This window comes from Meles meles, chromosome X (genome assembly GCF_922984935.1).
Source record: "Meles meles chromosome X, mMelMel3.1 paternal haplotype, whole genome shotgun sequence".
In the NCBI taxonomy this organism is placed as follows: domain Eukaryota; kingdom Metazoa; phylum Chordata; class Mammalia; order Carnivora; family Mustelidae; genus Meles; species Meles meles.
The window spans coordinates 115,816,336-115,831,841 of NC_060087.1; the positions used below are offsets into that span (position 1 = coordinate 115,816,336).

General features: G+C 46.5%; 1 protein-coding gene and 1 non-coding gene across 2 annotated transcripts; both read left to right on the forward strand.

Annotated features, from left to right (window-relative positions):
• Window positions 1-264: 264 nt before the first annotated feature.
• Window positions 265-15,228, forward strand: LOC123934758. The gene is made up of 2 exons (XM_045994832.1): window positions 265-481; window positions 13,406-15,228. Exons 1-2 carry the CDS (start codon window positions 265-267, stop codon window positions 13,882-13,884), a joined length of 696 nt encoding a protein of 231 aa, XP_045850788.1. The 3' UTR covers window positions 13,885-15,228.
• Window positions 3,402-3,475, forward strand: TRNAR-CCU. The gene has a single exon. It is a non-coding gene; the product is annotated as a tRNA-Arg (tRNA).
• Window positions 15,229-15,506: the final 278 nt, after the last annotated feature.

Below are 15,506 nucleotides of genomic sequence, written 5' to 3' on the forward strand. Positions count from 1 at the left end.
GCTAAGAATGGGTGGGGCTAGAGGGTGCCGCGTTAGGAGGGGCAACCCACCGTGGGCCGTGGGTGCCTTCGCACATTGTTTGCCGGGCATGCAAAGACTGGACGACCCTGACTTGCTCCTTGCCTGGCCATTTCTCAGCAGTGTTTTTGTATCCCGGCCAGCGGCCCTGAGCGATGAGGTGACGTCTTCCCCTACACAGAGAGGGCTTGTTCCCACTTGCTCTAAAACCGGTGAATTCCCCCAGCTTGCTGTTCCTCTCCTATAATGAAGCCCACTGCACGTGCCAACACGCATGAGAGGTCCGCGGCATCGCCTCTGTGGGACTTAGGGAGCACGGGAACGAGCATGAGCACTCTTCAGATCCTCTGGCTACATTGCTTTGCCAGGAGTAATAAGGTCATTTTCTCACACTCGGGAATCTCGGGTCTTTTGCCAATATCCACGAAGCAGCAACAAGTTAACCTTTTGGCTGATAAGGAGGGTAAAATCTCGGATTCTGTACAACTCCCCACAATACCTAGTCTTTTCATTTCCTTACCCCTGACTTCTAAAGAGCACGAGTTTTTACTTTTGATAAAGTCTAATCTATCAATTGTTTCTTTTGTGGATCATACTTTCATGTCACAGATAAAAATTCTTTGCCCAATCCCAGGTCACACACAATTTTTTCCTGTGCTTTCCTCTAAGACTTTTTACAGTTTGGGGCACCTGGGGGGGGTGCTCAGTCAGTTAAGCATCTGACTCTTGGTTTGGGCTCAGGTCACAATCTCAGGGTCATGGGATCGAGCCGCACATCGGCCTCTGCACTCAGCACGGAGTCCGCTTGTCCCTCTCCCTCTGCTCCTCCCTTGCCCTCACTCTTTCTCTCTCTCTGTCAAATAAATACAAAATAAAATCTTTTAAAAAAACTAAATTTATAGCAACAGTATCCACAATAGCCAAGCTATGAAAAGAGCCCAGATGTCCATCTACAGGTGAATGGATGAAGAAGATGTGTTACACACACACACACACACACACACACACACACACACACAGGAATATTACTCAGCCATCAAAAAACTGAAATCTTACCATTTGCAATGACGTGGATGGAACTAGAGGGTATTATGCTAAGCAAAATAAGTCAATCAGAGAAAGACAATTATATGATTTCACTCATACATGGAATTTAAGAAACAAAACAGAAGATCATAGGGAAAGGGAGGGAAGAATAAACTAAGAAGGAATCAGAGATAGAGACAAACCATAAGGGACCCTTAACTCTAGGAAACAAACTGAGGGTTGGTGGAGGGAGGGGGGTGGGGGGATGGGGTAACTGGGTGATGGGCATGAAGGAGGGCATGCGATGTGATGAGAACTGAGTATTATATGCAACTGATGAATTGCTAAACTCTACCACTGAAACTAACAAAAAAAAAGGAAAAAATAAATAAATAAAATCTTTTTAAAAAAGAATTTTTGCAGTTTTATGTCTTACATCTAGATTTATAATCCGGTTTGGATGAACTCTTTAATAAGGTGTCATTTTTAGCTCAAGGTATAATTTTTCTTTTTCTTTTTTTTGCCTATTGACCTTCAATTATCTCAACGTGTCTGCTAAAAGTCTATCCTTTCTCCATCAAATTGCTTCTTCATCTTTGTAACATGTCAGTTAGCCATATGTGTGTGGGTGGACTTCTGGACTGTATTTTGTTCCACTGATATATGTGTTTATCTCTTTTCAATACCACACTGTTACCTTATACTATGATAATTTACAAAATAAAGTAGATAAAATGTAAACATAAGACTTGGCCCCATTTATGGTACAGACTGTGTTTCCTGCAATGTGGAAGGAGAGTATGATTCATACTCCATACTGTATGACATTGTCAAAATGCATCATACTGCGTACCTGTTAACCAGTGAGTTCACGCAATATTAAATTACTAGATGGTTGGATTATAAGTGCTTTGTATTATGCAGAAGCCTTTGGTGTCTTCATGACATTCGGGAAAATTGGTTTGGAGGAGATGGGAAGCATTATTATTTTTCCCATTTAAATTGAGAAAAGATAGAGTTCTGCTATCCAAAAATGTGGCCTCTAACATGTTTTCAGAAATAGTTTAGACTCGAATAATGATGAGTGCATATACAATCTTTTCCACACTTAAAATTCTTTTTTTTTTAAGATTTTATTTATTTATTTGACAGACAGAGATTACAAGTAGGCAGAGAGGCAGGCAGAGAGAGAGAGGAGGAAGCAGGCTCTCCACGGAGCAGAGAGCCCGATGTGGGGCTGGATCCCAGGACCCTGGGATCATGACCTGAGCCGAAAGCAGAGGCTTTAACCCACTGAGCCACGAGGCGCCCCGCACACCTAAAATTCTAAATAAAAACAATGATAGCAACAATAATGATGGGGTTCAGGGGTGCCTGGCTGGCTCAGTTGGTAGAGCAGGCAACTCTTGACCTTGGCGTTGTGAGTTCAAGCCCCACACTGGGTGTAAGGATGACTTAAAAAAAAGATGGGGTTCAGGGCGGTCTGCCCCAAAATATGCCACTTTGACATACTGATTTTTTTTAATCAAAGTTACTTAAGAGGGGGGAGGCCGGGGGAAGGGAAAGAATAAAGTTACTTAAGAAACAGTCAGTGCAAGGACACTCTGACCCTCCTCTGAAAACAGGAAATCATACTCCCACGTGGGAGGTACCCTCCCTGTACCAGGAAGATAGAAGGCATCCTTATCACCAGAAGTAGGGAATTCAAAGCCAAGAAGCCTTTATAAACAAACCGTTATTTCACCAATTTACTACCCTAAGCCCAAACTTCTTTGCCTCATTAGTTCTTCACAAATTTATTGTTTCTTTGTTTAAAAGGTTTAAAAGCTGGGGGCGCCTGGGTGGCTCAGTGGGTTAAGCCTCTGCCTTCGGCTCAGGTCATGATCTCAGGGTCCTGGGATCGAGCCCCGCATCGGGCTCTCTGCTCCACGGGGAGCCTGCTTCCTCCTCTCTCTCTGCCTGCTTCTCTGCCTAGTTGTGATTTCTCTCTGTCAAATAAATAAAATATTAAAAAAAAAAAACTTTTGTTAAAAAGGTTTAAAAGCTGCCTGCTTTGCTCAATCCCTTGAGTCTTGTGTTTTCAGGAACTGCTGTATGTATGAAATTAAATTAATTTCATAACAATTAATTAAATTAATTGTTAATCTGTTTTATGTCAATTTAATTATTAGATTAGGCAATGAATCTAGAAGGGAAGAAGGGAAAACTTTTCCTCTCCCATAATGCCATATTCCCACTTAACATAGCACAACGATGCCTTGTACAAAACAAATCACTCCCAATTTTCTCCCAATAGGGGATGCCCAGTGTCTTACGATTTATCACATCCAGCTCTAAATTCAAGACTGTTGAGGGGCGCCTGGCTGGCTCAGTCGGTAGAGCATGTGATTCCTGATCTTGGGGGTCTGGAGTTCAAGCCCCAGGTTAGGTGCGGAGCTTACTTAAAAAAAGAAAATGTAGGGGTGCCCAGGTGGCTCGGTGGGTTAAAGCCTCTGCCTTTGGCTCAGGTCATGATCCCAGGGTCCTGGGATCGAGCCCCGTGTCAGGCTCTCTGCTCGGTGGGGAGCCTGCTTCCCTCTCTCTCTCTGCCTGACTCTCTGCCTACTTGTGATCTCTGTCTGTCAAATACATAAAGAAAATCTTTAAAAAAAAAGAAAATGTACAAAAGATTGTGGTTCAATGTTCATTTTTCTCTAAGTCCGTCACAATTGTATACTGCTATTCTGTAATTTGTGCATGAAATTGTGAAGTTCTACTACCATCAACATACCCTATATAAGGGACAGGGTGAAGAGAATGTGTTGCCATACCCACAACACCCACACCCACACCCACACCCACACACACACACACACACACACACCCCAAAATAAGGAAAACGGAAACATGAGCAGCTACTTTCATTTTGTTTCTGAAACTAGTTACAAGGCCATAGTTGGTATTTAAAACTTTTCTTCTACTACCCCTTCTGTTTTCTCTTGCTCTCAGCTGGTTTCTTTTTGCCCGACAGACCGAGGTAAATCTTCATTTCTGAGTGGGGCACCTGGGTAGCTCAGTCGGTTGGGCATCTGCCTTCAGCTCAGGTCATGATCTTGGAGTCCCAGGAGCAAGTCCCACGTCAGGCTCCCTGTCCAGCGGGGAGCCTGCTTCTTCCTCTGCCCCTCTCACTCTATTTCTCTCTCAAATAAATAAATAAAGTCTTTATTTAAAAAAAATTTTCATTTCCAAGAGATGTGAGCCCTCTGTAGTGCTGCCTGGATGATACTGCTGTAATCTTTCATTACCTTTGATCGCTGAACACCGCAGAATGGGGAGGGGGGCTCCCTAGTCTCACGCTTAATCCTCTCTGCTGCACGAAGAGCAACGAAACCTCCCCTGATGTTCGGGATCAATCACACCAGTCAAACTCTCATCTGCCCTGTTGGTCCAGGCACATGTGGAACTTAGATGCTAAACAGCTCGACTGCAGCCTCAGCGTCCATTCCTTTCCATGCAGTCGTGGTCGTTTCTCCCCGTGGACTGACTCATTCGTTATACCTCTAAGTCTGCAGAGGCTAAAATCAAGGCAACAAGAAGAAACTACTGGCAAATGGATGTGGAACAGGCAATCCACCTTTCCAGATGGTAGAAAATAAGATACAACTAAGGAAAGGTAGGACCTGCGCGAATTCTCTTGAGCTCTTTCTTGCCTTCTTTTGCTGTAAAATGAGTGCCATAGTCGGAAGCAGCGTTGAATGGGGTATCATGCCCTTGTAAGTGGTATCAGCTGAGCAGGGAAGCCCCCCTCCACGATGGAAGGGCCCCTGCCATCACCCTGCCCCCAGATGGCTGGTTGGAGCCTCCTCTCACTGCAAGAAAATGGTATATATTAGGGGTGTGGCACTGGCCTCTGCCATTGGCAGGTTGGAGTTGGACACTCAACTGTTCTGATGGCTACATCTACCTCGGGGAGGGTGAGTCTCAGTGGCTGACCCCACGCTGAGCCTCCATCCCTGCAACCATGGCCACTTTGTACATGGGCCTCCGAGCAAGCTTCCGAGTGGTGGGGGGAAAAGGCTGACATTCTTAGGCAAGTCATCTTGTCCACACGATTACAGAGCCTTCATCCCAGCTGATGACCTCTGTTGGGCATTTATATGAAACACAGATGTGTTTATGCTCTGTGACCATCCTTAGAGGTCCAACCACATATCACTTTTGAAAAACCTTCTTGTCACCAATACTTTAAATTTTGTTCTTTCCAAGTCCCTGAATATCAGTGTAGAGCCATATCCTTAGGCCATTTCTCCTTCCAAGCAAAGTGAACAACCAGATACACCACTCGAAACAATGTTCTCAGAGGTGCCTGGGTGGCTCAGTCAGTTAAGCACCTGCCTTTGGCTCAGGTCATGATCTCAGGGTCCTAGGATCGAGTCCCATGAAACTATGTTCTCAGAGAAGATTTTGGCTACCTGTGAGGGGCTGTGATGCCACAGCGGTACGCTTCTGGCTGGGGCCTTTCTGTCATGTGAACTAGACTTGCATAGCTTTGAATCATCTCCTCATCAAACAACTGATGTGACAGTTAATTTTCTGTGTCAACTTGACTGGGCTGAGGGAGGCCAAACAGCTAGTAAAACATCCTTCTGTGTTTGTCTCTGAGGGTGTTTCTGGAAGGGATTAACATTTAATTTTTGACCGAGTAAAGAGAACGCCCCTCACCCACGGAGGCCAGCAGCTGCCAATCCTTCAACGGCCTGAACGGAACAGTCAGGTGAAGAGAGGGAAAATTGCTTCTTCTTGAGCTGAGATGTCCGCCTTTCCTGCCCTTGGACATTGGATGAAGTTCCTGGTTCTCAGACCTTTGGACTGGAACTAAATTCAACCACTGGCTTTCCTGGTTCTCCAGCTTTCAGGCAGTAGACCGTGGAACTTCCTGGCCTCCATAACCTTGTGTGTGAGACGATCCCAAGAATAAATCTCCTCTTTTGTATCTACACGTATGCTATTGGTTCTATAGGATACCCTAAGACAATTGGTTATAGAGAGGTCTACAGATCTAAGAGAAGCCTGGAGAACCCTGAAACAACCGATTATAGTCAGGTCCCTGGATTACTCTGCGAGGGCTGCCACAACTAAGTATCACAGACGAGTTGGTTTCAAAAGCAGAAATTTATTTTCTTATAGTTCTGGAAACTCAGAAGTCAGACGTAAGACATCGGCAGAGTCGGTTTCTTTCAAAGGCCTCTTTCTTGTCTGGTTTCTCCCTGTACCTTCACACAATCTTCCCTCTGGGCCTATCTGTGTTCTAATCTCCTCTTCTAAGAACACCAAGTGTGTTCATTTCACCTTAATTACCTGCTTAAAGGCCTTATCCCTAAATATGGTCACATTCTGTGATACTAGAGATTAGGGCTTCAGCATATGAATTCAGTAGGGACACAAGTCAGGCCATTCCAGTCCCCATGAAACGACAGCTGTGGGTGGAAAAAGGAAGGCAGTGTGGCCAACAGCGTCACCCCAGGAGAGTGAACCACTGCTCCTGGGCCTTACCTGTGCCTCCATAACCTGCTGAGGGCCAAGCTGTATATTTCACATCTATTTCAATATCCCCCTCTATACTCTTCACTAGCCTAACAGGTACATCGAACAGGGAGGTGATATGGCTCATTTTTAAAAAAGATTTTATTTATTTATTTGGCAGAGAGAGAAAGAGATCACAAGTAGGCAGAGAGGCAGGCAGAGAGAGAGGGGGAAGCAGGCTCCCTGCCGAGCAGAGAGCCCGATGTAGGGCTCGATCCCAGGACGCTGAGATCATGACCTGAGCTGAAGGCAGAGGCTTAACCACTGAGCCACCCAGGTGCCCCGGTGATATGGCTCATTACCCTGGAAGTTTGAGTCCTGACCGTGGCCCCGATTTCTGGGAGTCCTCCATGCCTGTAATATTGGTTGGGGTTTGCTCTTCCGAGAGGAGAGCATAGCGCTTTAGAGCGTGGTCCTGAACTGGTTTGAGGTTTCGATTCTGGTTCCACCATAATTGGTGGAATGACACTAATGACCTTGGGCAAGTGACTTCAATGTTCAATGCCTTAATTTCCTTTTCTGTAAAAGGTGTGCAATGATAGTGTCTCCTTTGAGCGCTGTTGGGTTTTTTTCTGTAGTTTTGAGGCATCGGGCGTTAATGTCTGCAAAGTGCTTGGGAGAGTATCCGAGAGAAAAATAAGTGCTTTATGTTTGTTATTTTGCTGCCCTTGGAAGAGGAAGGAAGTTCCGGCCTTCCATCGGGCCCTTCCTAACAGAAAAACTCTCATTCCACAGGTCAGGGAGCCAGTTGGGGTGTCTGGCCAGTTGTTGGTTCCGTATATTAGAACGGAAAACCCAGGAATTGGGGTAATAACTACAGAGTGAGTTTGTATGCCCACTAGGCCCAGCATACATTGGATTTAAGCCCAAACTCCATTTATCATCTGACCTTCCTTATTCCTTAGCCTTTGCTCTGACTGGGCACCAATATTGTTCTGAGTCCCCAGGCTTAGGGTTAGCTCAGAGCCACTGTCCAAAAGTCCCCGAATGGTGCGGGTCTTTTATTTCTCCTCTGAACGGTTACCTTGGGAAATCACTGCAGGTCCTTTTGGGGGATGGCTAGGAAGACAGGTGGGACAGAGTTATTATGCTACTATAGCGGCCTTCTTCATGGTCCTTGGTCGCCACTTCATCCTGGAGACTCTGGGGACATGACCTGAGGGGCTGTGACACTATCATGGTGACCCAACTTGCTGTTAGCCAGAATTCTTTTTTAGAGATTGTATTTATTTCGAGAGAGAGAGGGCACACATGCGTGAGCCAGGGGAAGGGGGGCAGAGGGAGAGAAAGAAACCCAAGCAGACTCCCCAGTGAGCAGGGAGCCTGACCACTCGAGGCTCAATCCCAGGATCCTGAGATCAAGACCTGAGCCAAAACCAAGGGTCAGACACGTAATCCACCTAGCCACCCAGGTGACGCTCTTTGCCAGAATTCTTTTCATGAGATAGGTCATGCTTCTATCTAGTAATCACCATCAAAGATCACTGGTGCCCAAAGCACTCTGATTGCCTCTGATTGCCACTCTACCCTGTAGCTCTACTCCGGGGCATGGTTATCAGTTAAACTTGTGTGTGAAACAAACCCCTCAAAGCTCAGAGGCTTAAAACAACGGCCATTTATTGAATCAACAGTTGCTGGCCATTAAAGACAGCTTGGGCTTGGCCATCCTGCTTGTGTCAGCTGGACTCTTATGTGTCTGGGGTCAGCTGGTACTGGTGGCCTGGGTGACAGGAGCTCTAGGAGTGGGGTTGGCCATCAGTTGGGGATATAGGGATGATTGAGGCATAAGTTTCATCTGCTTTGTTCGCATGGTGGCAGCGGGCTTCCAAGACAAGCAAAAGTCGGGCGCCTGGGTGGCTCAGTGGGTTAAGCCGCTGCCTTCGGCTCAGGTCATGATCTCAGGGTCCTGGTATCGAGTCCCGCATCGGGCTCTCTGCTCAGCAGGGAGCCTGCTTCCCTCTCTCTCTCTGCCTGCCTCTCTATCTACTTGTGATCTCTCTCTGTCAAATAAATAAATAAAATCTTTAAAAAAAAAAAAAAAAAAAAAAAAAAAAGACAAGCAAAAGTCCAGAACCCAGAGCCTAGGCACCTTCCCCGCTCACGGTTGCACTGTTTTTGCCAATGGCCTGTTAACCAAAGCCAGTCATATGGCAGATTCCAGAAAAAAGCAGCACACCACTTCTTTTTTTTAAAAGATTTTATTTATTTAGGGGCGCCTGGGTGGCTCAGTGGGTTAAGACCTCTGCCTTCAGCTCGGGTTGTGATCCCAGGGTCCTGCAATCCAGCCCCGCATCGGGCTCTCTTCTCAGTGGGGAGCCTGCTTCCCTTCCTCTCTGTCTCTCTTTGTCTCTCTCTGTCCTTATTTCCTGCCCTTGGACATTGGATGAAGTTCCTGGTCCTCAGACCTTTGGACTGGAACTAAATTCAACCACTGGCTTTCCTGGTTCTCCAGCTTTCAGACAGTAGACTGTGGAACTTCCTGGCCTCCATAACCTGTGTGTGAGACGATCCCAAGAATAAATCTCCTCTTATATATCTACACGTATGCTATTGGTTCTATAGGATACGCTAAGACAATTGGTTATAGAGAGGTCTACAGATCTAAGAGAAGCCTGGAGAACCCTGAAACAACCGGTTATAGCCAATTAATTTGTCTTTAATGGCCAATAATAAATAAAATATTTATTTATTTGACAGAGAGAGATCACAAGTAGGCAGAGAGGCAGGCAGAGAGAGAGAGAGAGAGAGGAGGACGCAGGCTCCCCGTTGAGCAGAGAGCCCGATGCGGGGCTCGGTCCCAGGACCCTGAGATCACGACCTCAGCTGAAGACAGAGGCTTAACCCACTGAGCTACCCAGGTGCCCCAGCAGACCACTTCTTTTTTTTTAAATATTTTATTTATTTGACAGAGAGAAATCACAACTAGGCAGAGAGGCAGACAGAGAGAGGAGGAAGCATGCTTCCCGCGGAGCAGAGAGCCCGATGTGGGGCTCAATCCCAGGACCCTGATATCATGACCTGAGCCGAAGGCAGAGGCTTTAACCCACTGAGCCACCCAGGCGCCCCGCAGCAGACCACTTCTTGATAAGAGGATCTGCAAACTCCACACAAAATTTGGGATTCAGGGAAGGGAAACATCTGTCGCTATTTTTACTCTCTACCACAGGCACCAACTCCATTTCCACCCCCGCTTCTGGAGCCCTCTCCCTTTCAAGCACATCACCCAATTTCTTTAGAGAAACACTGCCCATTTTCATCCTGGAGATAACTAGCTGGGGGGTGGGGGGTAGTGGTGGAAATGCACTTACTCAACCATTTGTCAAATACATTTTATTTTTTTAAGACTTTATTTATTTGAGAGAGAGTGTGTGTGGGAGGGGCGGAGGAGCAGAGGGAGAGGGACAAGCCTACTCCGTGCTGAGTGTGGAGCCCGATATGGGGCTCGATTTCATGACCCTGAGATCATGACCTCAGCTGAAACCAAGAGTCCCATGCTTAACTGACTGAGCTGCCTGGGCGCCCCTGAAATAGATTTTGAATAACCTTTGGTGCCATCTTCCCACTTCCACTCTACATGCCTGGAGAGCCGGGGTGCTTCCTCCACGAAGGTGGCTTTTGCTCCCTCCCCACCCAGGCTTTGCCTGAGATTTGCTGGCCCCGACTGATTTTCAGACGGAGCCCATCTATGTCCATTCGGTGAATTTCTCAAACTCTTGATCCTTTATCCTTACCCCTTCCACTAATTTGTGAATGAATTTGCTCTGCACTTCTAGCTGTTCCTGTTTGATCTGGAAAGCCAAACACCTGTGTTCCATTCGGTATCTTTTACTACAAAAGCCTCTGATTACACTTGAATCTATTCTCTCTCTAGACCAATATAGCAGTTTGCAAAATGTATTCCTCCCATATGTATTAAGAGTGGGTGACAGCAGATAGAAGAATTAAGGTATATGCACTCTAGCGTGGGAAAGAAGAGCCAGGAGACTTGTAGAATTTCCTAAAGACAATAGTTTTAGCCTATTGCCGTTTATAGTCAATGTGCGATGTGGCGGGGAGGCATTTCCTTTGCTTAATGGGTCACGTCACCGTAGGCTATTTCGTCTACTTTGGTTTCTCCCAAGGCCATGGTTGAGATTTTGTCATTTTCAGGCTGCTTATGCTGTTCTGCCTGCCTCAGACAAAAATTGTAATGTAAAAATAAAAATTAACAAAGGGGCCAGGACCTGAGCAGCCTGAGGGGCAGGGAGACAAGGAAGGAGAGGGGAAGCCTGTCTAACTATTCCCTTCCTCGCTGTCACCACTGCCCCTGGGGGCTCCAGGACCCCTTAGCCTTTGTGTTCATTGGTACAACCTTCTTATTGGTGAATTGGAAATACTGATTAAAAGTAAGCTAGCAGGGGGCCCTGGGTGGCTCTGTTGGTTAAGCGCCCCATTCAGCTCAGGTCTTGATCTCAGGGTGGGGAGTTCAAACCCCACGTTGGCTCCACACTGGACATGGAGCTTACTTAAAAAAAAAATTAAGACCACAAAACTTCGAGACAATAATTCCTTTCATACAGACATGCAAAGATATATGCACGTATAAATTCTAAGCTTGCTAGTAATCACAATATGCAAATTAAAACAGTGGGAGAGCTTTTCAGCTATCAGAATGTCAATGATTTGAAAGAAAATCGATGCCCAGGGAGAAGGGAGTTGGGGGAAATCAGAGGGGGAGACAAACCTGGAGAGACTGAGGACTCTGAGAAAAAAGCTGAGGGTTTTGGAGATGGGGGTTGGGGGGTGGGGTGAGCCTGGTGGTGGGTATTAAGGAGGGCAAGTATTGCATGGAGCACTGGGTGTGGTGCATAAACAACGAATTTTGGAACACTGAAATAAAATAAAATAAAATGAAGTAAAATATTTAAAAAAAAATAAAATCAATGCCCATTATTAGAAAGTTGAAAGTGTTCATGGATATGGACACATTAGTAGCAGCTGTGCGGAAGGCAGTTTTAACATGTATCAAAATCCATAAACAGATGAAATCCTTTTTAAGGTTTTAATTTTAAGTAATCTCTACACCCAAGGTGGGGCTCAAACTCACAACCCCGAGATCAAGAGTTGCATGGTCTACTGACTGAGTCAGCCAGGCGCCTCAGATGAAAACCTTTTGATCCCAGAATTCTGCCTGTCAGAATACACCCCAGGGAAATATCAGAGAAGCCTACAAAGATATGCACACGAAGATATTAATCTCTACATTGTTTATACTCGTGAAAAATTTGAAACCATCCAAATATCAATCCATTCATTAGTGGCCATCCATAAGAAATGATACACAGCCCATAAGGTATCAACATGGAAAGATATGCAAGATATATATATATATATATATTTAAAGCAATTGGCTCAGTCCTTAAGCATCTGCCTTTGGTTCAGGTCATGATCCCAGAGTTCTTGGATTGAGTCCCACAGAGGGCTCCCTGCTCAGTGGGAAGTCTGCTTTTCCCTCTCCCATTCCCCCTGCTTGTGTTCCGTCTCTCACTGTCTCTCTCTGTCAAAGAAATAAAATCTTTAAAAAAATTTTAGAGAAGTCGCTCAGCTTCACTGATAATTAAAATGAATGCAAATTAGAGGAATAATGAGTAGTGATTATTGCCTTTCATATTGGTGAAAAAATTCCAAGATTAACACTCAATGTTGTATACAGCCCTAGTTTCATTGATCAACCATATGTATTAAAAAGCAAAACTTGGGGCGCCTGGGTGGCTCAGTGGGTTAAAGCCTCCGCCTTCGGCTCAGGTCATGATCCCAGAGTCATGGGATCGAGCCCCACATCGGGCTCTCGGCTCCACGGGGGAGCCTGCTTTCTCTCCTCTCTCTGTGCCTGCCTCTCTGCCTACTTGTGATCTCTGTCAAATAAATAAATAAAATCTTAAAAAAAAAAAGCAAAACTTTTTTTTTACCTCAAACACTGAATATGTTTATATGATTGTTTTTATAAATAAAAACAGGATTATATTCCTCATTATTTTCTGCCACTTGAAAATTCATGCGTACATTGATGTTCTGTGCAATAGTGTTTGCAATAAGGAAAAGCAGAAACATTCAGAATCATCAGTAGAGGACTGGTTAAATAAATGACTAAATATCAACATACATGTTAGGGGAGCGATCAGCCCTCCCAGAGGGTGAGGTAGTTACATAGCATTGACATGGTAAGAGCACTGTATGAACACATCAAGTCTGAAACTATACACAGAAAACGGAATGGTAGTTCGTGGCGGGGGCGGGGTGAGGAATGTAAAACGAAGCAGGGAATCTCTTTCCCATTGTTCTAATCGTGCTGTTGAAAATGTCTAACAACTTGTCTGTATAACTTTTCCCATTAGAAGCACGCTAAAGATCTAAAACCAAATTTCCAAAGTCACTGGAATCATTAAAAGCAGAAGGCAAGCATTTTACGGTTGAGAAAATGAATTAGGTTTTGTGTGTTCGTACTTGTTCACAGTTGAGGATTGAAAAAATTCCTACAGGGATTTGAGGCAACAGGAAACGGGTTCACGCTTCTCAGCTATTGAAGATCATGTTTACGAAGGCACTCTTCTAACGTTTTGTGCAAGTTTCGTTTTGCTTCCGTTAAAATTTAAAACATAAAAAAAAAAAAAAGGACCACCGAGAGGAGGAAGCTGGGTCTCCCGGGAAAGGCCCGTGCCCCTCCCCCTCTCCTCCCTCCTCCTCCCCTTCCCCTCGCTCCCCCTGCCTCCCGCCTCTGGTCCCCACCCCGCCCCCCGGCCCCCCTCCCTTCCCGGTCCAGGGCTCGCGAGCTCCGGCGCCCCGCCCACCCCAAGGCAGCTCAGCCTGGCGGCCCCCGCGGAGCACCAGCCACCGCCGATCGCCGATCGCTGCGGCTGGGAAGGAGGGCGTTCGCGGTACAGCGCGGCTGGCATCTGCGGCTGCCCGTGGGACCTCCGCACCGACTGCCCCCGTGCGCGTTTCTCAGTCCGTCGATCGGTGGGTCGGCGCAGCTTGCTGGAAGCTCCCGGCTCCCGGCACCGTCTGGGACGCAACACCAGACCGATGGCGGCGGCGGCGACGGCGGCGGCCCTGTCGGCCCTGGGGGTGCGGCTGTCGCGCTCGGCGGCGGCCCGCGGCTCGTACGGCGCCTTCTGCAAGGGGCTCACGCGCACGCTGATCACCTTCTTCGACCTGGCCTGGCGGCTGCGCACCAACTTCCCCTACTTCTACGTGGTGGCCTCGGTGATCCTCAACGTCCGCCTGCAGGTACACATTTAGAGCAACTGACTTTGTGGCATTCGGGGGTCCCGGAAGGATGGCTGGCTTCCACCCCCGGCTCCCCCGCTCTGGAGCACAGCGGCCAGTACACTCGCACGGCGGACTCGCCGGGCTGCCTTCCCACTGCCTTATCTTTCCCTGTCAATGGGCGGCTAGAAATCATCGTTTGCAGAAAGCCTACAGCATAACCAAAAAAGCCGAAGATAGAATGAAAGGGTTATTCTCTAGGAAATAGACAGTTCAAGGAGCAGGAAAGAACTTTAAACTCTGAAAATCCTCAGAAATACTTGCGACGTTTTTGCAGCCTTAAAACCCAAAACAGCGCGAATGGGAGGAAGCGACGGCGGTCCCAGGATGCCCGGGGGAGGGGGGGGGACAAGAGGAAAGATAACTAACGACCGAGAGGTTAACTAACTGTGCAACAACGGTCCAATTGGGAAAGCAAATCTCCCAAATTAGAATAAGATGTGCACAGACTTCCAGCTGAATGGAATGAATTCCAAGCCATTAGATGGATTGAGTTAGAAGCTGGAGGGAATTAATAATTTGATGGAAGGCATACATGTCTTCATCCCCCAAACCGAGTCAATGGCGAACAGAAACTACAGGGCAAAACAAACATTTCAAACTGTGCAAGGAAAGCAGGCTTCGAAAGGGAAGCAACCTCAGACACGGCCGGGTTTTGAACAGCTGCCAGGAGTGGAAGAAAGGGAATCAGCTCGAACACGGATGGGCACGTGCGGCGCTCGCAGAGACCAGTCATCCCGTGCAGCTCAGCTCTGCAGTGAACCATATTTGAATAATCATTCCGATGGAAACAGAAGTTATGGTTTTCCGTCTTTAGACCAAATCTGTCAGCTAAGCAGGGAAGACTTCACGACAGTGGTAAGACCGGATGGGAAGGTTAGCCTTTCTTGGACAGTGCGCAGCCTGGGCAACAAGTGGGCAGCAGACAGGAGGAAATGGAGCGGTGGCATTATTCTCACGAAACAGGAAGTCCAGATTGTCTCTAGTTGAAAGAATAAGGCAGGTTTAGGGGTCCTATTATTAAAGCAAACAAGGTAGCCAACAGGAGATTTAAAAATAGTGATTCAGCCATAGTGGGGGGAGGGGGGGTACTGGGAAAGCAGGAAGTCAGAATTCCTTCTGTTATCAAGTCAAAAAAGTAGTAATAAAAGCATATTCTTAAGAAAGAAAGGAAGTAACCACTAAACAGGTGTAAACGTTTTTGCCTCTGGCTTGGGGAACTGCATTGAGCCGGATGGGCAGGGATTTACTACTTTTCATTATATGCCTTTTTTTCACTCTTGGATTTTTTGCAAACTATGTATGTATTGCTTTGATTAAAAATTAAAAGTTCTTAAAAACTCCACTGACTGCAATTAGAAGGAGATTTCGGGGAGGGGGGCTGGGAATCGCCCCAGAAAGCCAGAGAGATTCTGCCTTCCTATCTTTGTGCAGCCCTGTATGTGCACGTGTATCCTAAAATATTCCTGAATGATCCCACAGAATAGGATTCCCTTGCTTTCCACGCAAACCTTAGACTCCAAGGAAAAGCTTTTAAAGCCCAGAGCTTCCTCACTCCCTGAAACTGCGTGAGCAAATTTCTGCAGCAACGTATT